This window comes from Chaetodon trifascialis, chromosome 18 (assembly GCF_039877785.1).
Source record: "Chaetodon trifascialis isolate fChaTrf1 chromosome 18, fChaTrf1.hap1, whole genome shotgun sequence".
Lineage (NCBI taxonomy): Eukaryota > Metazoa > Chordata > Actinopteri > Chaetodontiformes > Chaetodontidae > Chaetodon > Chaetodon trifascialis.
Window position 1 is genome coordinate 23,974,399 of NC_092073.1, and position 24,234 is coordinate 23,998,632.

At 45.0% G+C, this 24,234-nt stretch overlaps 1 protein-coding gene across 1 annotated transcript; it reads left to right on the top strand.

Annotated features, from left to right (window-relative positions):
- Positions 1-992: 992 nt before the first annotated feature.
- On the top strand, positions 993-24,232 carry LOC139347138 (NACHT, LRR and PYD domains-containing protein 12-like). Its single transcript, XM_070986609.1, has 15 exons — positions 993-1,038; positions 1,360-1,546; positions 3,501-3,650; positions 4,021-4,140; positions 4,541-4,660; positions 5,235-5,464; positions 9,802-11,590; positions 14,623-14,796; positions 15,194-15,370; positions 17,282-17,458; positions 18,714-18,887; positions 19,145-19,321; positions 19,617-19,790; positions 21,254-21,427; positions 21,703-24,232. Exons 2-15 carry the CDS (start codon positions 1,416-1,418, stop codon positions 21,710-21,712), a joined length of 3,777 nt encoding a protein of 1,258 aa, XP_070842710.1. The 5' UTR covers positions 993-1,038; positions 1,360-1,415; the 3' UTR covers positions 21,713-24,232.
- Positions 24,233-24,234: the final 2 nt, after the last annotated feature.

Sequence of the window (24,234 nt, forward strand, 5' to 3'; positions counted from 1 at the left end):
GAAGATGTTTTTACATCCGACTGATGGCTGACGTTCGACAGCGTGAGCTAATGTTAGCTTGTCGTCACTGACAGACAGACAGAGCTGCTGCTGGTGATTCTCAGGCCATAATTTCACAATGTGAACAAATGATTTTAGCAAAATAACTGACCACTGTTATTGGCCAGATGTGGAAAAATAAGAGACAAGATCATCTGTTTACTTTCATGGAAAATATTCTGCAATGTTTTTAAAGACTTGAACATATTTAAGAAAGTCATTAAGAATCATATTTATTATTACTGAGTGCAGATTACACGACACATTTCAATCAGTCCTCATGAACTGATCTCACTGCAGACCTGAGCAGGTGATCCAGGTACGTGACAGTACAAAACTCTGCTGGATGTTCTGACATTTTCACTGTTTTCTGATGTTTTCTAAATCAAACAATCAGTGAAGAGAGACAATAATCATCATCTGAATCCATAATGAATGCATTTGATTGATCAGACTAGCTCCTTTCCGTCTTCTAGCCTGTGCTGCTGTGCTCATTGTGATCACTGTTTGCCAGAAAGAGTGTCGGAGTTCAGGGATCTATAAATAGAAATATGATGTAATATTCATATTTATGTTTTCGTTAGTGTGTAATCACACATCGTGTCATTAAGTACCAACATACTCATTTAAATTCAGCCTGTTCAAGCCAAGAGAGACCCTCATAAACACATCATGACAGAGAGCGAATCTGTGTGAGCCACACACACACACACACACACACACACACACATACACACACACACACACACACACACACACACACACACACACACATACACACACACACACACACACACACACACACACACACACACACACACACACACACACACACACACACACAGACCAAGTGATTTCCAGGAAATGGGGAGGGGAGGGCCGACAGTGATCATGTGACCCAGGCTCAGAGGATCGGGGAGGGAACCTTTGAAAGTGAAACTGTGTCAGACTCCATTTTGAGTGGACAGCAGACGGAGGAAGAGCGAAGACTGACGCAGGGTGAGTTTCATCCAACGCTCTCACTCGTTCACCATCACAGTCTCTGATGCACACACATCAAACTGAAAGCCAAGAAAGAGCACAGAGCCGACGAGGTGTGTGTGTGTGTGTGTGTGTGTGTGTGTGTGTGTGAGAGAGAGAGAGAGAGACTTCCTGTTTTTGCAGTCGTGTGTTTGACTCTTGAACAAATGTCCTTTGAATATTCAGCGTTCACAGTCTGATGACCTTTCACCTCTGTTATCCTCTATATGCAGCTGCTTTTATTCTGTGTCCTTTATTGTCTTTTTTCTTCTTTTTCTGTCTCTTTGCTGTCTGTTATAGCTTCCCGGTGTTGAATCAACAATAAATTTTATCTCAGACTGACTTCAGACCAGAAGATGAGTGTTTGTGTGGAGGAAGAGGAGGACAGAGCAGAGTCTCCAGTGTCCAACTGTCTGTCCATGAAGAGCAGCTTCTCCAAAGATGAACCTCTGTACTTCAGTCGTGACCCTGGACCCTCAGACTCAAAGTAAGACTTGTTTTTACTGTGAACTGACCTGATTGAAGATGATGCGTTGAGGATGAAGACACGATTTATAATGTGTGATCTGATGTGATTTTATTATCACAAACTGATCAGAATTTACACCTGAAGACAACATTCAGGGACTTTTGCCCTCACATTGAAGTGACTTCCTCAGATCAGCTGTTCTGAGCAGATGCATCTTGAATCAGATAGCAAGCAGGTGTAACACATATTGATGGTTAAACTCACATTTTAATGCACAAATCAGTGTTCAAGCTACTGAAGGACCAGTTCGTAGTGGTGGCATCTGGTGGTGAGGGAGCAGATTGCAACCAGCTGAAGAGCGTGTAGGAAGTTCTGCAGTGGCTGCCAGAAACACCAAAAACACCAAACTCACTCTGTCAAGCCCGTGTTTGGTTTGTCCATCTGGGCTCCTGTAGAAACATGGTGGTGTATCATGTGGACTCCAGAGAAGAGGACCTGCTCCTGCTCGCACACTGATGAAGATGTAATTATGAATATTAGATTAGATCACCTTGAATCCCACACACTGAGCACACTGAACAGTTGAATGATTATTGATGAGACTTTATTGTACGAGACTTTGACAGCGCTGAAGAGTGAAGCCTCTAGATGTCAAAGATGAGTTATTTAAGCGATACATCACGACAGGCAGTGGTATACGCTCCGCTACGCGTCGGGCCGAAGAACGCCCCTCAGCTGTGGTATAATGAGCGTATATCACGGACTGGAGTGATGTATTGCTTTTACAAAACGGTTACCAATAATGGCAATATGAAAGAGGAATACACAATCATTTTCATGTAGTTTTTAATTAAACAGAAATACATATTATCTAATAAAACAGCCCCGCTGTGAAAAAAATAGTCCCACCTCTCCGACTCACCTCTACCTTTGTTAACCCTCTGGAGGTGAAAGTTAACCTTAAACGTGAATTCAACTAATTTAGTCTATTTGTTAACGTTGTCAAAACACCGCAGCAACTTTTTGCTACCTGCTGTAACAGTTTGTTGTCATGGATACATTGTTGCTTCTCTGACAATCAGCCCCGTAACGTAAACATGGGAGGCCCCCCCGCAGCTAATGTTAATGACGCCATATCATTATAATATTACTGCATGTGATACTTCAGGTTGATGTATTGACTTGTGCAGTACCATTACATAAAGTTAGTTTTGAGACAACTGTGTTTTGTGTGCGCGCGCACACACACACACACAGTGGTGTATACAGAATTTGTGGGGACATTACATTCATTTTCTGGAAAGTTACCCGAACCATAACCAAAACCAGAACCACTGCCAGCCTAACTTTAACCCCAGTCTTCATCCTAAAATGTCATGATTTACACTGTGGGCCTGCGTTTTGTCCCTGCAAGGAAGGCGAGTCCCCACAATGATAGGAATCCATGGTACACACACACACACACACACAGATAAGCTGTTTTCTTGGAAATGGAAAGGGGAGGAGCATCACTGATCATGTGATCCAGGCTCATGAGGACTGGGCGTGAGCCTTGAGAGTTTCAGTGTTTCGACAGTTCAGAGTGTGTTTTCAGTCGCAAAGCAGAAGAAAGAGGAGGAAAGGCTGAGGGAGGGGGAGTGTTTCTTAGTTTACGGTTAAAGTCTCAAAGACAAGTTAGCTTGAAGTCAAGAGTTTCACTCAGCTGTGGACACAAAGTCCTGATTGGCTGAAGAATAAACATTAAACCAACTGAGAGCCAAGAAAAGCAAGCAGCTGACCAGGTGTGTGTGTGTGTGTGTGTGTGTGTGTGTGTGTGTGTGTGTGTGTGTGTGTGTGTGTGTGTGTGTGTGTGTGTGTGCGTGTGTGTGTGTGTTACTTCCTGTTCTCTCAGTCTTGTCAGTGTCTTGAACTCACTTGTTTGTTGCTTCTTGTGTTCTGAGCTCACCGTCAGTGTCACTGTTTCACCTCTCAGACTGACTTCAGACCAGAAGATGAGTGTTTGTGTGGAGGAAGAGGAGGACAGAGCAGAGTGTCCAGTGTCCAGCTGTCTGTCCATGAAGAGCAGCTTCTCCAAAGATGAACCTCTGTACTTCAGTCGTGACCCTGGACCCTCAGACTCAAAGTAAGAAAACTGCTATTAACTCATTTCTTCGACTCACTTTCAGTTTCTTCTGCTGATTTCATGTTTTCATTGTTTTGATTTTGTGTTTTTAGATTAAAAATGTGACTAAAATGTCTTTGCAGCCTAAATTGAACCAACTTGTTGTGACATGAAGAGAAATGATTGGTGGCATCTTCATCTTAGCAGCTGTGACAGCTGTCAGTCACCTAGAAAAGCTGTAATCTAATCTAAGAGGACTGATACAGACTTCACAGCTCCTCATTATGGACAGCAGCAGCAGTTTGTGTGTTTAGAGCTTCAGAAATGGCTTTCATCAGAGAATTGATCAAGGATTCATGTGACACAAAGAAAAACATGTTGGTGTTTGCAGAGCTGAGGACAGCAGACAGAGAGCAGAGTGTCCACTGTCCAGCTGTCTGTCCATGAAGAGCGACCGGTCCAAAGATTATCCTCCAGCTTTCAGTAATGAACCTGGACCCTCAGACTCAAAGTAAGACCCGTTTTACTTTAAACTGACCTGATGGAAGATGATGCATTGATGACGAAGATACTGTTCCAACTACTTACCCCTTGCTTCTCGTCTCCTTAACCCCTGACCGCTCTGACAGCCCGTCCTAATACGTTAAAATATTCAGGTTCTGTGGTATTGTCACCAGTTTTTATTGAACATGGACCAGGCTGAGGTTTCATGCTGTGTTCTAGTTTGTTTTCCAGCTAATATGGCCCAGATATAATCATTTGCAAGCAACTATTTGCCAAAAGAAACACATATATATATGTGTATATATGTACACACATATGTTTTTACTGGAATGGTAAATAAACAGTAATTTTTATCACAGTCTGAAGGAATTCATGTAATATGAATAAAAACCTGTCGGTGTTTGCAGAGTTGAGGACAGCAGACATAGAGCAGAGTCTCCAGTTTCCAACTGTCTGTCCATGAAGAGCAGCTTGTCCAAAGATGAACCTCTGTACTTCAATGGTGAATCTGGATGCTCAGACTCAAAGTAAGTGAACGGCTGCTAACTCATCAGCTCATCAGTGACCTCTGCTGGTGCCATGATTTCAGTTTGTGTTTGTTTGTTTGTTTGTTAAAATGTGTTCGTATATTCAGTGGCATCACTCGGGAGCAGAAGGCAGATTGTGACAATATTTCACATTTGATCAGATCCTGAATTGGTGACTCTAATCTTTGGCGTCCACCTTGAAACTGTGCTGATTGTTCCGATCTGAGCTGTCGGGTTGAACGTGTGTGTGAAGCAGTTTTACGGTTTGTAGCGTCTCTGCAGCAGCGTCCATGTTTGATGCATTGTAGTCCAGCAGAGGCTGATTGGTTGAGCTGATATTGATCTTCAGGCGATTGTCGTTGCTCCATGTGATGAAGCTCTGTCCTCCTCTGGACAAACAGTCTCTGAGTGAAGACAGCGTGTCTCTACCTGGACAGTATTCACAGGAATCACACTAATTGTAAATATCTGCTTATCTGCGAGGTCATCATGAAATGACCTTGATGTGACATTCAATGCTATTTTTCAACAACAGGCAACAAATCATTTTAGTTACAACGAAATGTCTTCACAGAAAGAGGAAGAGGAGTCGTGTTTCTGTAAAGGAGACTCCGTCCCGCTGTGGTTTGTGTCAGGACGTCCTGAAGGATCCAGTCTCTACCAGCTGTGGACATTGGTTCTGCAGACGGTGTGTCACTTCATACTGGGATCAGTCTGCTTCATCAGGAGACTCCTGCTGTCCCCAGTGTGGAAAAAGATCAAGATGTGGACTGCAGACAGTCAGTCAGACCTGCACTGTCCAAAGTAAGACTGTCCATCTGTCTGCCAGTGTCATCGTGTCTGAAAACACTACCTGTTTTAATACATTTGTGGTGTCATGAGAGATTTACGTCACACTAAGATGGCTTCAATCAGGTGATCAGTGTTTGGAACGTGGGTGTATTCACCATTTTCTTTTTGTCTCTTCTTCTGCTGGAACAGAGTATTGGGAAGGGCAGGGTTGTGCTTCCTTGCAGTGCTTGGTGGGTGCTATCAAATAAAAAAGTCTACTTAGCAAGAAATAAATATGTTCTTTATTATTTCTGAATCGCAGCACGTTGGCGCAGCAGATAGTGCACGTGCCTCACAGTAAGAAGGTCGCCGGTTTGATCCCCAGGCGGGGCCGTTCTGTGTGAAGTTTGCATGTTCTTCCCGTGCATGCGTGGGTTCTCCCCGGGCACTCCAGCTTCCTCCCACAGACCAAAAACATGCTCATTAGGTTAATTGGTGACTCTAAAATTGTCCTTAGGTGTGAGTGTGAGCATGAATGGTTGTTTGTCTTGTGTGTTGTCCTGCGATCAACTGCTGACCGGTCCAGGGTGTACCCCGCCTCTTGCCCATTGACAGCTGGGATAGGCTCCAGCCCCCCTGCAACCCCGAACGGGATAGACGGTATAGAAAATGGAAGAATGGATTATTTCAGAATCAGAAAGTCTTTATTGATCCCCAGGGGGACATTGTTTTAGTTACAGGTGCTCCTTACAAGAATAGAAGAAACAGAAGAGATGAAGAAGAGATAGAAGAGATAAACATTTAGTGCAATTAAAAGAGAAAATATATATATATATAAAAAAAATGGTACCATCTATCCATCCATCCATTTTCTATACCAACTATCCCTGGAACCGATCCCAGCTGTCAATGGGCGAGAGGCGGGGTACACCCTGGACCGGTCGCCAGTCGATTGCAGGGCAATATATATGGCAACAACCATTCACGCTCACACTCACAGCTAAGGACAATTTAGAGTCATCAATTAACCTAATGAGCATGTTTTTGGTCTGTGGGAGGAAGCCGGAGTACCCGGAGAGAAGCCATGCATGCACAGGAAGAACATGCAAACTTCACACAGAAGGGCCCCGCCCGACCCGGGGATCGAACCAGCGACCTTCTTGCTGTGGGGCACACACACTATCGGCTGCGCCACCATGTCGCCCTCACAAAATAAATATACAAAACATATATATACTGAGACAAAATATATAAGACAAGGGCCATTCAGAGGGAAGAGGTGTACAGGTTGATGGCCACAGGCAGGAATGACTTCCTGTAGTGTTCAGTCCTGAGTTTAGGTGGGATGTGTCTCTCTGTGCCTGTCCAGCACATCATGAAGTGGGTGTGAGACATTGTCCATGATAGTCCTTAGCTTATTCAGCATCCTCCTCTCTGACACCACCATCAGAGAGTCATACTCCATCCCCACAACGTCACTGGCCTTGCGGATCAGTTTGTTTAGTCTGTTGGCGTCTACCATCCTCAGTCTGCTGCTCCAGCAGCAGCATAGAGAATATAACTACCAACCACAGACTCATAGAAAAATCTGAGCATAGTCCGGCAGATGTTGACGGACCTCAGTCGCCTCAGAAAATAGAGACACTCTGGTCCTTCCTGTAGAGAGCGTCAGTGCTCTTTGCCCAGTCCAGTTTATTGTCAATATGTACTCCCAGGTACTTGTAATCCTCCACAATGTCCACATTGACCCCTTGGATGGAAACAGGGGTCACCGGTGCCTTGGCTCTCCTCAGGTCCACTACCAGTTCCTTAGTCTTTGCCACATTTAGTTGCAGATGGTTCTGCTCACACCACGTGACACAGTTGTCCACAGCAGCCCTGTACTCATCCTCATCGCCCTCACTGATACATCCAACTATCGCAGAGTCATCAGAAATCTTCTGAAGGTGGCAGGTCTCTGTGCAGTAGTTGAAGTCCGTGGTGTAGAGGGTGAAGAGGAAGGGAGAGAGGACAGTCCCCTGAGGGGCCCCAGTGTTGCTGACCACTCTGTCTGACACACAGTGTTGCAGGTGCACGTACTGTGGTCTGCCAGTCAGGTAGTTCACAAACCAGGACACTAGGGGGGCGTCCACCTGCATCGCTGTCAGCTTGTCACCCAGTGGAGCTGGACAAATGGTGTTGAATGCACTGGAGAAGTCAAAAAACATGACCCTCACAGTGCTCGTCGGCTTGTCCAGGTGGGCGTAGACACGGTTGAGCAGGTAGATGACGACATCCTCAACTCCAAGTTGGGACTGATAGGTGAACTGGAGGAGAGTGCAGGGGGACTAAGAGTGGCTTGACCATGGGCCGGAGCTGCTCCAGGATGAGTCTCTCCAGGGTCTTCATAATGTGGGAGGTCAGCGCCACAGGTCTGTAGTCCTTTGAGGCCCTGGGCCGTGGCGTCTTTGGCACAGGAACGAGGCAGGACATCTCCCACAGCATGGGGACCCTCTTGAGACTTAGGCTCATGTCGTATACCTGGTGAAGAACTCCACACAGCTGGGGGGCACAGGCTTTGAGCACCCTGGGGCTGAAACCATCAGGGCCTGGAGCCTTGTTTGAGTGGAGTCTCATAAGCTGTCTTCTCACCTGGTCAGCAGTGAAGCACACTGTGGAGGTGACAGGTGGGGGAGAGGTGTAGTCCTCAGGTTGGAGAGTACAGTCAGTCTGGCAGTCTGAGGAGGTGTGAAGAGGGCTCACACAGGAGGATGGGGGGTGTGAGAAGGGGGGGCGGGAGTGGTTGATAGTGGTCATCCAGGACAGGCAGCAGAGGAGTCGGAGGGGGGATGAGCCAGGCCTGAAGTGCCAGATCCCTGTCAAGGCTGCCTGCAACTCCTCTGTTGTTGCTTGTTCTGAAGCCAGTGATGGTCTTCATACCATCCAGACCTCTCTCAAATTGTTCTGCTGGAGTTTCCCCTCCAGCTTCCTCCTGTATTTCTCTTTAGCCTCCCTGATTCTCACCTTCAGTTTCTTCTGTATCGCTCTCACCTCCTCCCTGTTGCCAGCTCTGAAAGCCGTCTTCTTCTGATTGAGGATGTCTATGATGTCCTTTGTCACCCACGGCTTGTTGTTTGGATAACAATGGACAGTCCTGGCTGGGACAATGGAGTCCACACAGAAAGTAATATAGTCCATGATGCACTCTGTGAGCCTGTCAATGTCTTCCCCATGGGACTCACAGAGTGCCTGCCAGTCTGTCACCTCAAAACAGCCTTGCAGTGTCTGATATGTCTCCTCTGACTGTCTCCTCACTGTCCTTGTGGTCGCAGGCTGACTCTTCACCGGAGGCACATAACAGGGAGTGAGGTGCACCTCACATAGACCTACCCAGAGGGGGAGCAGCTGTATGCATCCTTGGCGTTAGCATACAGCAAGTCCAGGGTTCTCTCCTCTCTTGTAGGACAGCTCACATACTGAGTGAAATTGGACAGTGTTGTTGCCATGGTGATGTGGTTGAAGTCACCCGGGATAGCGATGAATGCACTCAGGTGTTGAGTTTGCAGACAGGCTATGGTGAAGTGAATGACGTCACATGTCGACGTCGGGTTGGCAGAGGGATGTAAACAGCAACGCTGATGGCATCTGAAAACTCCGTGGGCAAATAATAAGGCCTGAGCCCAAAAGCCAACAGTTCAATGTCCGGGCAACAGATACGTTCCTTGATGGTAATGTCACCAGGATTACACCATCGGTTGTTGACTAGAACGACGAGCTCCCCTCCTTTACACTTACCGCTCAGACTGCACTCCTGGTACTCCCTCTGACTCCTGGCTAGTGCTGTTAGCCCATCAGCCTTATTTTCCAGCGACCTCAAGTTGCCCATGATGAGAGAGGGGAGACACGGCTTATATCTCCTCTTCTCAATAAGCCTCCGTTGTCTTGACCCAGCTCTTTTCCTCCACTGTTTCTGTCCTCCCCTGCATCCTCTGTGTGTTTTCCTCTGGATTTCAGCAGGGATCTCTGATGTTCTGGCCGACAAGCCGGCTGGCCTCAGCGTGATCAGCTGATTTCTGGAGTAAACAATGCGCTGTACATCAGTGCTGTGTCCCTGTGAGAGCAGCAATTCCGTAGCAAATAAACAAAGCAGAGGTCTCTTGACCGACATGTTTAGAGAGGGCATAGATACAAAATGTCAGTCATATAATACACGCGGCAGAGTAAAGGACAAAGCAAAAAAACAAACTGGAGCAACTGTAGCAGGCTGCACGCACAGTCGGTGCATGCACACTTAACTAAGCATATACACTCACACTATCATGTTTTTATTCTTCATTTTCAATTTTCTTTGTTTTGTCTCACACTTTTTTCTTTTTGTTCTTTTTTCTTAGTAAATAATGGTCTGCAGAAGGTCATTGATGAACATAAGATCAGTCTGAGGAGGAGATGTGAACGTGTGACTGAAGGAAGTGATGAAACAGGAAGTGGAACCCTCCTCAACAGGATCTACACTGAGCTCTTCATCACAGAAGGACAGAGTGAAGAGGTTAATACCCAACATGAGGTGAGGAAGCTTGAGACAACTTCCAAGATGAAGACCCTCCATGAGATCCCAATCAAGTGTCAGGACATCTTTAAAGCCTTACCTGACCAACAGAGACACATCAGAGTGGTCCTGACCAACGGTGTCGCTGGCATCGGAAAAACCTTCTCAGTGCAGAAGTTCACTCTGGACTGGGCAGAGGGCTCGGAAAACCAAGATGTCAGTGTGGTGGTTCTGCTTTCGTTCAGGGAGCTGAACCTGGTCAAAGATGAGCAGTACAGTCTTCTCAGGCTGCTCCATGTTTTCCATCCAACCTTACAGAAGGTGACAGCAGAGCAGCTGGCTGTCTGGAAGCTTCTGTTCATCTTTGACGGCCTGGATGAAAGCAGACTTTCACTGGATTTCACCAACAGTCAGCTTGTTTCTGACGTCACACAGAAGTCATCAGTCAACGTGCTGCTGACAAACCTCATGGAGGGGAATCTGCTTCCCTCGGCTCTCGTCTGGATAACTTCCAGACCTGCGGCAGCCAATCAGATCCCTCCTAAATGTGTTGACAGGGTAACAGAAGTACGAGGCTTCACTGACGCCCAGAAGGAGGAGTACTTCAAGAGGAGGTTCAGTGATGAAGATCTGTCCAGCAGAATCATCTCACACATCAAGACCTCCAGGAGCCTCCACATCATGTGTCAAATCCCAGTCTTCTGCTTGATCACTGCTACAGTTCTGGAGCACATGTTGACTCCAGACCAGAGAGGAGAGCTGCCCAAAACCCTGACTGACATGTACTCACACTTCCTGCTGGTTCAGACAAAGAGGAAGAAGCAGAAGTATGATGAGGGACATGAGACGAGTCCACAGGAGCTGATGGAGGCTGATGGGAAAGTTCTTCTGAAGCTGGGGAGGCTGGCGTTTGAACATCTGGAGAAAGGAAACATCATGTTCTACCAAGAAGACCTGGAGCAGTGTGGTCTTGATGTGACTGAGGCCTTGGTGTACTCAGGAGTTTGTACAGAGATCTTCAAAAGAGAGTGTGTGATCTTCCAGAAAACAGTCTACTGCTTTGTTCATCTGAGCATTCAGGAGTTTCTGGCTGCAGTCTACATGTTCCACTGTTACACCAACAGGAACACAGAGGTCCTGAAGGCTTTCCTGGGACAAAAATACATTGATTCAACCCTTGATGTCTTCCTGATGGGAGCCATGATGAAATCTCTGAGAAGTAAAAATGGTCACCTGGACCTGTTTGTCCGCTTCCTTCATGGCCTCTCTCTGGAGTCCAACCAGAGACTCTTTGGACGTCTGCTGGGTAAAACAGACAACGGTCCAGAGATCATCCAAAGAGTCATCAACAACCTGAAGGAGAAGAAGACCAGTATCTCTCCTGACAGAAGCATCAACATCTTCCACTGTCTGATGGAGATGAACGACCGCTCAGTACATCAGGAAATCCAAGAGTTCCTGAAGTCAGAGAACAGATCAAAGAAGAAACTCTCTGTGATCCAGTGCTCAGCTCTGGCCTACATGCTGCAGATGTCAGAGGAGGTTCTGGACGAGTTGGACCTGAAGAAGTACAGCACAACAGTGGAGGGACGACTGAGACTGATTCCAGCTGTGAGGAACTGCAGAAAGGCTCTGTAAGTCCAGATGTAGCATTGTTACAATTCATAATAATGCATATTATGATTAGTATTATAAAGCAATGTAAAGCGGAAGCCATCAGTATGAAAGACAGACACTTTACATACATGTATAATAAAAGGTCTAGTTTTATTCAATTCAATTCAATTCAATTCAGTTTTATGTATTGCGCCAAATCACAACAAAAGTTGTCTTAGGACACTTTCCATATTGAGCTGGTACAGGCTGAGCTCTTTTGTCTACAGAGACCCAACAATTCCCTCATGAGCAAGCACTTGGCGACAGTGGTGAGGATCAACTTCCTTTTAACAGGCAGAAACCTCAGGTGGAACCAGGCTCTGGGTGGGCGGGCATTTGCCTACAGTGGATGTAATAACAGTAGTAGCAGTTGCAGTGGATGTCAGGCAGGGCCAAGGCAGGAGATGCAGCTGTAATCCACAATCCAGATTCAGCCACTGTCCATGGGAACCTGCAAGAGGATGAAGCACAGAGACTCCGGGGAAGGAGCTAAGTTAGTAACACGCCGTGGTAGGACATGAGAGCGTGCGGATGGAGAGGGACAGAAGGACAGAGGAGCTCGGTGTATCTTTGGAGGTCCCTCGACAGTCTGATGCTATAGCAGCATAACTAGGGGCTGGTCCAGGACCAGCCTGAGCCAGACCTAACTATAAGCTTTATCAAAGAGGACAGTTTTAAGCCTACTCTTAAATGTAGAGACAGTGTCTGCCTCCCGGACAAAGACTGGAAGATGTTTCCACAGGAGAGGAGCTTGATAGCTAAATGCTCTGACTCCTGTTCTGCTTTTGGAGACTTTAGGAACCATAAGTAGACCTGCATTCTGGGAACGCAGTGTTCGAGTAGGGCAATAAGGTACTATGAGCTCTTTAAGATAAGAAGGTGCCTGGCCATTTATGGCTTTGTAAGTAAGGAGACATGTCCTGGTCAAAGATGACTCCCAGATTCTTTACAGTGGTGCTGGAGGCCAGCGCAATGCCATCCATAGCTGCTATGTCATCAGAAAGTGACTTTCTAAGATGTTTAGGGCCTACTACTATAACTTCAGTTTTGTCCGAGTTTAGCATCAGAAAATTGCAGGTCATCCAGGTCTTTATGTCATGAAGACATGCTTGTAGTCTAGTTAACTGACTGGTTTCTTCTGCCTTGATTGATAAATATAGCTGGGTATCATCTGCATAGCAATGAAAATTAATTGAGTGTTTCCTGATAATCTTCCCTAAAGGAAGCATACGTAAGGTTAATAGAAATGGTCCAAGCACAGAACCCTGCGGAACTCCATAGCTGACTTTAGTGAGCACAGAGGAGTCGTCATTAACGCGTACAAACTGAGAGCGATCTGAAAGGTAGGATTTAAATCATCTTAGCGCAGTTCCCTTAATGCTAATGAAGTGTTCCAGTCTCTAATAGGACACCATGGTCAATGGTGTCAAATGCAGCACTAAGATCCAATAAGACTAGTACAGAGACAAATCCTTTATCAGATGCAATTAGAAGGTCATTTGTAACTTTAACCAGTGCTGTCTCTGTGCTATGATGCACTCTAAATCCTGACTGGAAATCCTCGAATAAACTATTATTGTGTAGAAAGTTACACAGCTGATTAGCAACTGCTTTTTCAAGAGTTTTTGAGAGAAAGGGAAGGTTGGACATCGGGCTATAGTTGGCAAAAACCCCTGGATCAAGACTAGGCTTTTTAAGTAGAGGTTTTATCACAGCTACTTTAAAGGACTGTGGTACGTAGCCTGTTGATAAAGACAGATTGATCATGTCTAATAAGGAAGAGTCAAGTAAAGGTAAAACTTCTTTAAACAGCTTAGTTGGGATGGTGTCTAAAATACAGGTTGATGATTTTGATAATGAAATTATTGAACTTGGTGAAGGTCGACAGGTGAAAAACGAAAATATTCTACGATTCTACAATTTCTGTGTTTGAAGACAAAACAGTACCTGTTGACGGCAGGAGCCGATGAATTCTGTCTCTAATAGAATTTTATCATTAAAGTCAACTCAACTCAACTCAACTTTATTTATAAAGCACTTTAAAAAACAACCACAGCTGTGACAAAGTGCTGCACATAGGAACATAAATAAATAAATAAAATGAATAAACCTAAAATATAAGACAAACAATAAAAACAATAGACACAATAAAACAGGAGCAAGGTTTCAAGCTTGGTCGAAAGCCAAGGAATAAAAATGTGTTTTAAGACGAGTTTTAAAAATGGACAATGAGGGGGCCTGTCTGATGCACAAAGGTAGGTCGTTCCATAATCTTGGGGCAGCGACAGAAAAGGCACGATCCCCTCTGAGCTTCAACTTTGACCTCGGTACCTCCAGGAGCAGCTGATCAGCTGACCTGAGGCACCGAGCAGGAGCGTAAAGATGAAGCAGCTCAGAGAGGTAAGGCGGGGCGAGACCATTTAAAGATTTAAAAACAAATAAAAGAATCTTAAAGTGAACTCTAAAATGCACAGGCAGCCAGTGGAGGGAGGCCAGGACGGGCGTTAAAGAAGCTCATGAAGTCATTACTGTTCAGAGCTAAAGGAATACATGGTTCAACAGAATTATGGCTCTCTGTCAGCCTGGCTACAATGCTGAAGAGAAACCTGGGATTGTTCTTATTTTCCTCTATTAGTGCAGAGTAATAGGCTGCCCTGGCACTGCGGAGGGTTTCCTGTCTATTTTAAGACTGTCTTGCCTTCCTCCACTTTTCCTAAACTACCATTAAACCTGCTCATTGAATAAATTCTACGTGTTACACTAGAAATGTCTTTGTTGCCTCACATGCAAATAAGGATAAGACAAAAAAAACTGTTTTGTGTTATAGCTTTGAAGTCAGTGAACAGAAGTATCCTCTGTCATCTTATGTCTTTGGGTGATAGAAGTTTGTGCTGTTGAGCTGTTTATGTTAGTATGCTATGTGATATAAATGAATTGAGTCTATTTTTATAATAAAGAATCATTAATTATTTTTTATTGTATTTAAAGAGTTTGTTATCTGTAATTTCAGACTTTCTGGATGTGGACTCTCAGACACTCACTTTGAAGTCTTGGTGTCAGCTCTGAAGTCCAACCCCTCCCATCTGACAGAGCTGGACCTGAGCTCAAACCAACTGAATGATGCAAGAGTGAAGCGCCTGTCTGCTGGACTGGAGAGTCCAAACTGTAGACTGGAGACTCTTAGGTCAGCTCATGCACACATACATGTGTGTAATATTTTTCATAAAATAACACCATTGTTACAAGTTAGAGGAAATAGAAGCAAATTGAAGTCACACATGGAAATTTTGGTAATCCAGCACATCTGGTTTGATGGTTACAGATGTGACTGAGATCAGCAGCATGTTATTGATGTGTGCTGACATGAATAGGTGTATGAATGTTGTGCTGACATTTGGATGATGTCTGTAGAAGGCTGACATTATGATGATCCACAATAACACAATGACAGAGTCACTGCTCATTTTAGGGAGAAGCTCAATGATGATGACAGAGTATTGTTGAGCTCCACATTTACAACCTGAACACATCTGATTGGATTAGAAATAGATTTTAATCTTCAGAATTTCTTCTTGATTCAGGTTGAGGGACTGCGGTTTGTCAGAGATCAGCTGTGCTTCCCTGGCCTCAGCTCTGAAGTCCAACCCCTCCCATCTGACAGAGTTGGATCTGGGAGAGAACAAGAAGCTGCAGGATTCAGGAGTGAAGCTGCTGTCTGCTGGACTGGAGAGTTCAAACTGTAGACTGAAGACTCTGAGGTCAGACACTTTTTTACTTCTGTGTTGAGATTGATATGATGCTCCTCTCAGCTGGTTTTCCAGGTTTGGGTCAGTCAGTCTTCAGCAGAACTGCGTCTTTGCAAGAGTCAGCTTTGAACAGAGTTGCTCTCAGCAGCAGCTCAGCAATTTCATATTGTTGGTTCTCAGGCAAATCAGCTGATTCCACATTAAATGACAGAAAATACACTGTATTGCCAAAAGTATTGGCTCACCTGCCTTGACTCGCATATGAACTTAAGTGGCATCCCATTCTTAATCCATAGGGTTTAATATGACGTTGGTCCACCCTTTGCATCTGTAACAGCTTCAACTCTTCTGGGAATGCTTTCCACCAAGTTTAGGAGTGTGTTTATGGGAATCTTTTGAGCTTTCTTCCAGAAGCACATTTCTGAGGTCACAGACTGATATTGGACGATAAGGACAGGCTCTTAGTCTTAGTCTAATTTATCCCAAAGGTGTTCTCTCTGGTTGAGGTCAGGACTCTGTGCAGGCCAGTCAAGTTCATCCACACCAAACTCTCTCATCCATGTCTTTATAAACCTTGCTTTGTGCACTGGTGCACAGTCATGTTGGAACAGGAAGGGACCATCCCCAAACTGTTCCCACAAAGTTGGGAGCATGGAATTGTCCAAAATCTCTTGGTATCCTGAAGCATTCAGAGTTCTTTTCACTGGAACTAAGGGAAACCCATTCCATGAAGCTCTCTACACACTGTTCTTGACCTAATCTGAAGGCCACATGAAGTTTGGAGGCCTGTAGTGAAGGACTCTGCAGAAAGTTGGTGACCTCTGCGCACTAAGCACCTCAGCATCCGCTGACCCCGCTTCGTCATTTTACATGGCCTACCACTTTAGACTGTAGCAACGACTGTCGTTCCCAATCATTTTCACTTTGTTACAATACCACTGACAGCTGACTGTGGAAGATTTAGGAGCAAGGAAATTTCACGACTGGACTTGATGCACAGATGGCATCCTATCACAGCACCACGCTGGAATTCACTGAGCTCCTGAGAGCGACCCATTCTTTCACAAATGTTTGTAGAAACAGTCTCCATGCCTTGGTGCTTGATTTTATACACCTGTGGCCATGGAAGTGATTGGAACACCTGATTTCAATTATTTGGATGGGTGAGTGAATGCTTTTGGCAGTGTAGTGTATGTTCAGTTCCTTTTGTTGACTCTTCATGTACAGAAGCCTCTCACCAAACGCCTGAGGGGAGTTTTCACACTCAGCAGCATATTCAGGCGTCACAGCAGCATTTGTTCTTGCAGGTGATTTCACTTGATTTCACATTTGACAGCAGAGAGCTGAGAAGCTGCAGAGCTTGAGGTTCAGCTCTGAGAGGTTCTTGGTAATGTCCACTATGAAGGTCAAATCACAGTTAGTTTCCACTTCAGGTTTTTTCTTTAATCTTTACTAATGATTGGAGAAGATGTTTGAAATCCTAGCAGAGTGGAATTTTTTTAAGAGTGTATGATCTTGGAACTAAGGAGGTTTGATGAAGTTTATGTTGCTTTGGACGAAAGACACATTAATATAATGTCATGGCTGATTCAAAACATGGCACATTTGTTGAGGACCTGTAAGTCTCATAACACTGATATATAAACACTGGTTGTCTCTCATAACCATCTAATTTTCACCTTTTCTCTTGTGCTTCAAAACCTGACACATTTATACTGAGTAAAATATTTGAGGCCAAGCTGACAGCAAATCTGCCTTAACCTGCAGAATTGAATCATCCTGTTGGGTTCAGGTGTTTTGCGTTCCCATTTTCTAAACTTCTGCTTTCTAAAACTTCTTCAGCTCTGAACAGATTATTAATCATTGAATGATTTTTTGACGGAACGTTGTTTTTGAAAGTCACATTATTTCTTCGTTATTCAGGTTGAGTGACTGCAATCTATCAGACATCGGCTGCGCTTCTCTGGTCTCCGTTCTGAAGTCCAACCCCTCCCATCTGAGACAGCTGGACCTGAGCTACAACAACAAGCTGCAGGATTCAGGAGTGAAGCTGCTGTGTGATTTTCTGCAGAGTCCAGACTGTAGACTGAAGACTCTGAGGTCAGTTCAATTCAATTCAATTCAATATACGTTTATTAGTCCCACAAGGGGAAAGTGACTGTAGTAACAGTCAATTCATTGACTGTTACTACTGTAGATCTTATAAGCATAATTAACATGCCAAACTTACCTACCTACATAAGCTTCGTTTTGTTCATATTCTCATTTTTAGGTGTAGTTTGCTGTTACAAAAAAACTTCTGTTTCATAAAAAAACTTAAGAAAATGTGGTTTGAACTAGTAGCGACATGCTTGTTTGTTTGTTCGTAGTATTTGTCTTAGAAGCTGCTGTATTGGTTATTCAATTTTATTTCAACTTATTATCATGGACATTCAAAGATGAAGCTGGCTCCAGTCATTGTTCTGCTGATTCTGGTTACATCTTTGACCGCATATGCCAACCTCACTATCAGTCTTACCACAAGTACAAAAAGCTGCCCCAAACCACAGTGCACCTACACTTAGGTAGTCGATCAGTCTTGCATCCACTGGCACTGACGGGACACAAAGGGTTTTATTCAGTGGCATTAAGAGATGGTCCATTTCCTAACCGGAATCCTTTCCAGGATGCCACCCAGAGCTTTAAGAAGGCTGGGCACTACAAGCTGCTGTCATAGAGAGACGACTCCGTCGTTCTCTGGCGAGAACTCCCAGCAGAGTGACGCTCAGCTGGGGGTTAGTGAGTATTCCCACACCCACCCGGTGCCTCTCACCCTGGCACCCTGAGAGTCTAGAACCTTCTCTCAAGTTTGGCTCCAGAACCAGTGCTTTGTGCAAAGGTGTCACTCCACCTCCCGCACCAGCTCTGGTTCTGTATACTCCAGGAAGGTACCCCTGCGTGTGGTGGGCCCACAGGTCGGCAGCTCCATGTAGTTCTTTTGTGTTGCCCAGCCCCCAGATGCTCAATGGCAGGCACCCCTCCCCTGAGACCAGTGTGCCTTGGGAGATCCTGCCAAGGGCTATTGCCCCCAACAACACAACTCCCAGGGTCACAGGGACACACATACCCCTCCTCCGTGTTAGGTGGCAACCCTTTTGGGGGTACACACAAATTCACAAACACACACACAGAGGAACACAGAGATCAAAGCATATTTCCAGATGCAGCTGTTTCTCTCTTCTTCTTCTCTTCTGAAAGGATCAGTTTTAGCGAGGGGCTCATTGATGAGGACAGAGTGATGTTGAGCGCCACATGTAAAAGATGAACACATCTGAGTGGATTATAAATAGATTTTTATAATTTGTTCTTTTTTCAGGTTGAGTCACAGCTGGTTGACAGAGATCAGCTGTGCTTCTCTGGCCTCAGCTCTGAAGTCCAACCCCTCCCATCTGACAGAGCTGGATATTAGTATCAACGAGGTGCATGATTCAGGAATGAAGCTGCTCTGTGATTTTCTGGAGAGTCCAGACTGTAGACTGGAGACTCTGAGGTGAGTTCACTGACTCTCTGTTACTGTTGTAGATACATTTAATTAACATTCGAACCTCATTTATGGAAAATGTCCACTATTAGTTGTTGAAGTGATTTTTGTAAATGGTCACATCTGGATACAGCTGCTCATCTGCTCCTTTTAGGGAGAAGCTCATTGATGAGGACAGAGCAATGTTGAGCTCCACATTTACAACCTGAACACATCTGATTGGATTATAAATGGATTTTAATCTTCATCATTTATTCTTTGAACAGGTTGAGTCGCTGCTGGTTGTCAGAGGTTGGCTGTGCTCTTCTGGTCTCAGCTCTGAAGTCCAACCCCTCCCATCTGACAGAGCTGGAGCTGGGAGGAAACCTCAAACTTCAGGATTCAGGAGTGAAGCTGCTGTGTGGTTTTCTGGAGAGTCCAGACTGTCGACTGAGGACTCTGAGGTCAGACAGCATGGTGCTTATACTAACTGAATAGTTGAAACTGAAGATGCTTTGAGTTTAGGACTTAGGAGGTGGAGTCACTCCGTCTTTATTGAAGTAGCAGCACGTTGTCATTAACATTAATGAGACTTGACCGTTTTGAAGCTGCATCCTGTTGGGTTCAGGTGTTTGGAGTTTCCATTTTCTAAACTTGAACTTTCTAAAGCTTCTTCAGCTCTAAACAGGTTATTAACCATTGAATGATTTCAAGCAGGAACATTTTCTTCAGACGTGACATCATTTATTCTTTATTCAGGTTGAGTTCCTGCACTTTGTCAGAGATCAGCTGTGCTTCTCTGGCCTCAGCTCTGAAGTCCAACCCCTCCCATCTGACAGAGCTGGAGCTGAGTCGAAACAAGCTGCAGGATTCAGGAGTGAAGCTGCTGTCTGCTGGACTGGAGAGCCAAAACTGTAGGCTGGAGACTCTGAGGTCAGACACCATTTTTCACTTCTGTCTTCTCTCAGCACTGGTATCGTCACAACACTGGAATTTCTACCTTCAGTACACGACCATGAAAAATACTGACTTTCAGCATCATTTTCGATACCACAGGGAAAAACTGATAGAACATGGACAGCATGTATTTTAGACTCTCATTAAACTTTAATTTCGTCTTCTCTCTGGTACTACTGAAATAAACGTCACACTTTTTAGAGTTCTTTGTTTTTTAAGACCAGGCCTTTAAAAATAGCTGAATTATGCAATTTACTAAATTAAGTCAAATTAAAAGTTCTGTGTTTTCAGCTCATCTGCATGTAAGTTAGCTTAAATTTGTGGTGTTAGCGCCTTTGGCTAGCTGTCCTGCAGCATTGCTTGCATATTGGCTTGCTTGGATCCTTTGCCTTTCCTTCTTCATTTGCCTCGAATGTGAAGTATTTCCAAACACTTTTGTTTTCCTTGTCAGCCAAAACCGGTTGCAGATGCTCTTTACTGTCCATCTTTAATGACCTAACACCACATTAAATCTGCAATATGCCAAGGCCTGTCACGAGCTTTTGCTTAATTTTATAAGGTTATATTCGACTGCAGCGAATGAGACGAGCGTGCGGCTGTGTGTGTGTGTGTTTGTGTTTGTGTTTGTGTGTGTGTGTGTGTGTGTGTGTGTGTGTGTGTGTGTGTGTGTCAACTTGCTAATGGATAGTGTGGGCGATGAGTTTTGAAATTGTTTTCAGATATTCACAACATATATATATATATAAATCACTATTTTTAGCAACACAGCTCAGCGTACTTCAAAGTGCTTTCCAAACGCAGCAGAACTTGCTTGTGGTTCTAAGACGTGTCTCATCCAAGAGGTTTCTTCAGTTCTAGTGGGGAGTCCCGTGCATTGATCCTCTTGTAGGATCACTGACCCACCCAGCTCACAACAACACACTGCACGGAGTGGATGTCTTTGTCCCAAACTGTCCATCGAGCAGGACACTGGCGTTCGGGCTGTGTTAGGTTCTGGTCCTGCATTTGCTCTGAACATTGATCTTGCAGACTGATTTCTCAGACACCCTGGCTCATTGCAGACTGTGCAGAGAGACATGAATAGTGTCCCATGGTGCTCATAGAGAGTCGATGGTTGGTGTCTCAGCCTGTACTCTGGCAAACCTTCCACCCATATTTGTTGCACCATCATAGGTCTGGTCCACAAGCTGGACAAAGGAAGGCTGATTTGTTGAACGATGTCAGCAGCGACTTCAGCTCTCTCTTCTACTGTGGTTCTGTAGACCTGACATAGACCCACAAAAACTTCATGTGCAACCAAGTCATGGCATATCTTCAGCATATGAACTCCTGTTCCTTTCCAGTCACGTCTTTCTGTTTGTTGGCGTCAGTGCTCATCCACGCTGCTGCCAGAATGACCCTGAGTTATTCACTCTGAACCTCATTTCTTCTTTATTCAGGTTGAGTCACTGCAAGCTGTCAGAGATCAGCTGTGCTTCTCTTGCCTCAGCTCTGAAGTCCAACCCCTCCCATCTGACAGAGCTGGAGATGACGAACAACAAGCTGCAGGATTCAGCAATGAAGCCTCTGTGTGATATGATGAAGAGTCCAGACTGCAGACTGAAGACTGTGAGGTCAGTAGAGGGTTGGAGTCAGTCCATGCTGGTCTCAGCAGTGTTGTACTAAACACAGTTAGTATCAAAGCACAGATCCAGTATTTCCTGTAAACCTCCAACCTTCTCAGCAGCTGCTTTCCTCAGTGAAGCTGTGAGAGGAGGATGGTGACGGGCTTCAGGATTGGACAGATAGACAGATACTGGATGTGCTGCATCACTGACTGCCAGCTGATGAAGGAGTCTCTGTGAACTTTGACTGATGACTTCTGTTGTCTGTCTTCTTCTCTCATCAGATGGAAGTGATCGGAAAGGTGATTGGCCGAGAGCCGATCAGCTGTGTCCTGATGATCCAGAGAGGTTGAAGCAGCAGCAGCAGCAGCTTGTGTGTGGAGAGGCTCTGACTGGGCCATGTTACTGGGAGGTCGAGTGGAGAGGAGAGCTTCATCCAGCAGTGACTGACAGAGGAATCCCAACAAGTGGAGATGACTGTCAGTGCTGTGTGAACTGCTCTGAGATCAGCTCCACTGTCAGACACAATGTCAAGTCCAGCATCCTCCCTGTGTGTTCCTGTGGATGTGACAGAGTATCATCAGTGTATGTGGACTGCTCTGCTGCTGCTCTGTCCTTCTACACAGTCTCTGCAGACACACTGAGACTCCTCCACTCCTTCTGCTCCTCACTCTCACACTGATGTGCTTTTTACTGCTGTCTCAGTATATTTTTACTTAGTACTTTTACTCCAGTAAAATCTCTTCAAAGTAAACGTATTTTTACAGTACTGTAATATTCTAGTTCTCTTTCCGCCCAAGACTCTATTTTAGCACTGATATTATTTTTAGGTCGTTTGATGAATGTTGTGACGACACGTTTTTGATGCAGGCACAGTTAAACAGTGTCAAACATGTTTCTCGGCTGCTTCGTGGTCGCACGTTTACAATTGACCACAATGTGAAGGAAAGATCGTCCTGTCGTTTATTTTCAGGTGAAACCTGATAATCCAACATCGACGCGTTCACTTGAACTGACACTAACCCCAACAACACGTCACACTCACCTCCGTGATGGCTGAGCTGCTTGTCTTTGGCGAGGTGTCAGATGGCGACGACGACGATGATGATGATGATGATGATGATGATGATGATGATGATGATGATGGAACCTGGTTTTGCAGGTTCAAGTCAGGTGTGAGCAGAGCTGCTATGCGTTAAAGCAGATGCCTTCAGTCTTTCTGTTGAGTGACAGTTTCACCTCATCACAGCAGCCTTTGTTCGATAGATGGAGCACTTTATTGATCCCATAAGGGAAACTGCAGTTTTTCAGCATCACGGAACACAACCTTCACTCAGCTGACATGAGAAAACACTAAAAACATCAAAACTGCTGAACCCAAACTCCCCCATTTGTCCCGTTCGTCCCATTCGGCCTGTTTGTCCTGTTTGCCAGTCCCGTTTGTCCCATTCATCCCATTCCGTTCGTCCCATTCGTCCCATTCGTCCTGTTCGCCTGTGCCATTTGTCCCATCTGTCCCGTTCGCTCGTTCCGTTCGTCCCATCTGTCCCGTACGTCCCGTTCGCCTGTCCCTTTTGTCCCATTCAACCCGTTAGCTCGGCCCAATCGTCCCATTCGCTTGGTCGTTCGTCCCATTTGTCCCGTTTACTCGGCCGTTTGTCCTGTCCACCTGTGCTGTTTGTCCCATTCCTCCTGTTCGCTCATTCCGTCCGTCCTATCCGTCCCGTTCGCTCGTCCCGTTGGTCCCATTCAGCGTGTTTTTGTCTGCTTTGTCTTTGATGTCCACTGAAAGATAATCGTTGGCCCGTTTCTCTGAGAACGAGCGACGCTCTGCAGACGCCATGATGCACTAACGTGACATCAGCCGCTCCCTGTCTGTGTTGTGTTCAGGGACCGCTCAGAAGAATATGTTAGTCAACCCTTTGATGCTATTTTTTTTTTAGCTGTGAAGAAAATCCATACATTTCTGTATTTATGAATTGCCTTGTTCCCCGTGAGGGTCCCTCAGTGTTGTAGCACTCCAGAGCTCCTCATTACATAGATGATGATGATGATGATGATGATGATGATGATGATGATGATGATGATGATGATAATGATGATGATAGTACGTCTCTTACAAAGTGAAGGACAGTCTCTGACAGGCAGATGAAGGATGTGTGACGGTCTTTAGGACACAGGTCTGCAGGAGGACTCCCTCAGACTGTCACCAGCTCATTTCATGAGAGTTGGACAAACGTGTGAAGACTTACAGTGAGCTGAAACTGATAGACGTCCTCCGTGTCCCCCCTCAGTGTCCAGCTCGTCAGATCCTTTCTCATTATAAAAACGCTGGTCTAACTATTAGAGTGGAAGCTGAAATGTTGCCTTTAAGTACAGCCCTGATTCTAAAAGCCGTTGCGGTGCCTTTCATACCCAATCATGATCCTCTCACCTGTGACCAATCAGCCTGTTTACCTGTGGAATGATCCAAACAGGTGTTTTTGGAGCGTTCCACATCTTTCAGTCTGTGAAACGTGTTTCTGCATCAGATTCACAATAAGAGATATTTAGACATCAATGAAGCTGATGAAGAAGAACATTCAATATATTGACTTTGAGCTGTTCTCAGGTGAGAGGGTCAGATCAGGTGATCACATTCTGGTTGATTGATTGGTGTTTCCACGGCGTCACAGCTGTTTAGAATCACGAAATTGTATCTTTGCTTTTTAATACATGTAAAGAATATTTTTATTAAAGTCACTAAAAGTGAAAAATGTTTATTTACACACACAAACAGATGAGACTGAAATAAAGAGCACTTCTTTATCTACTAT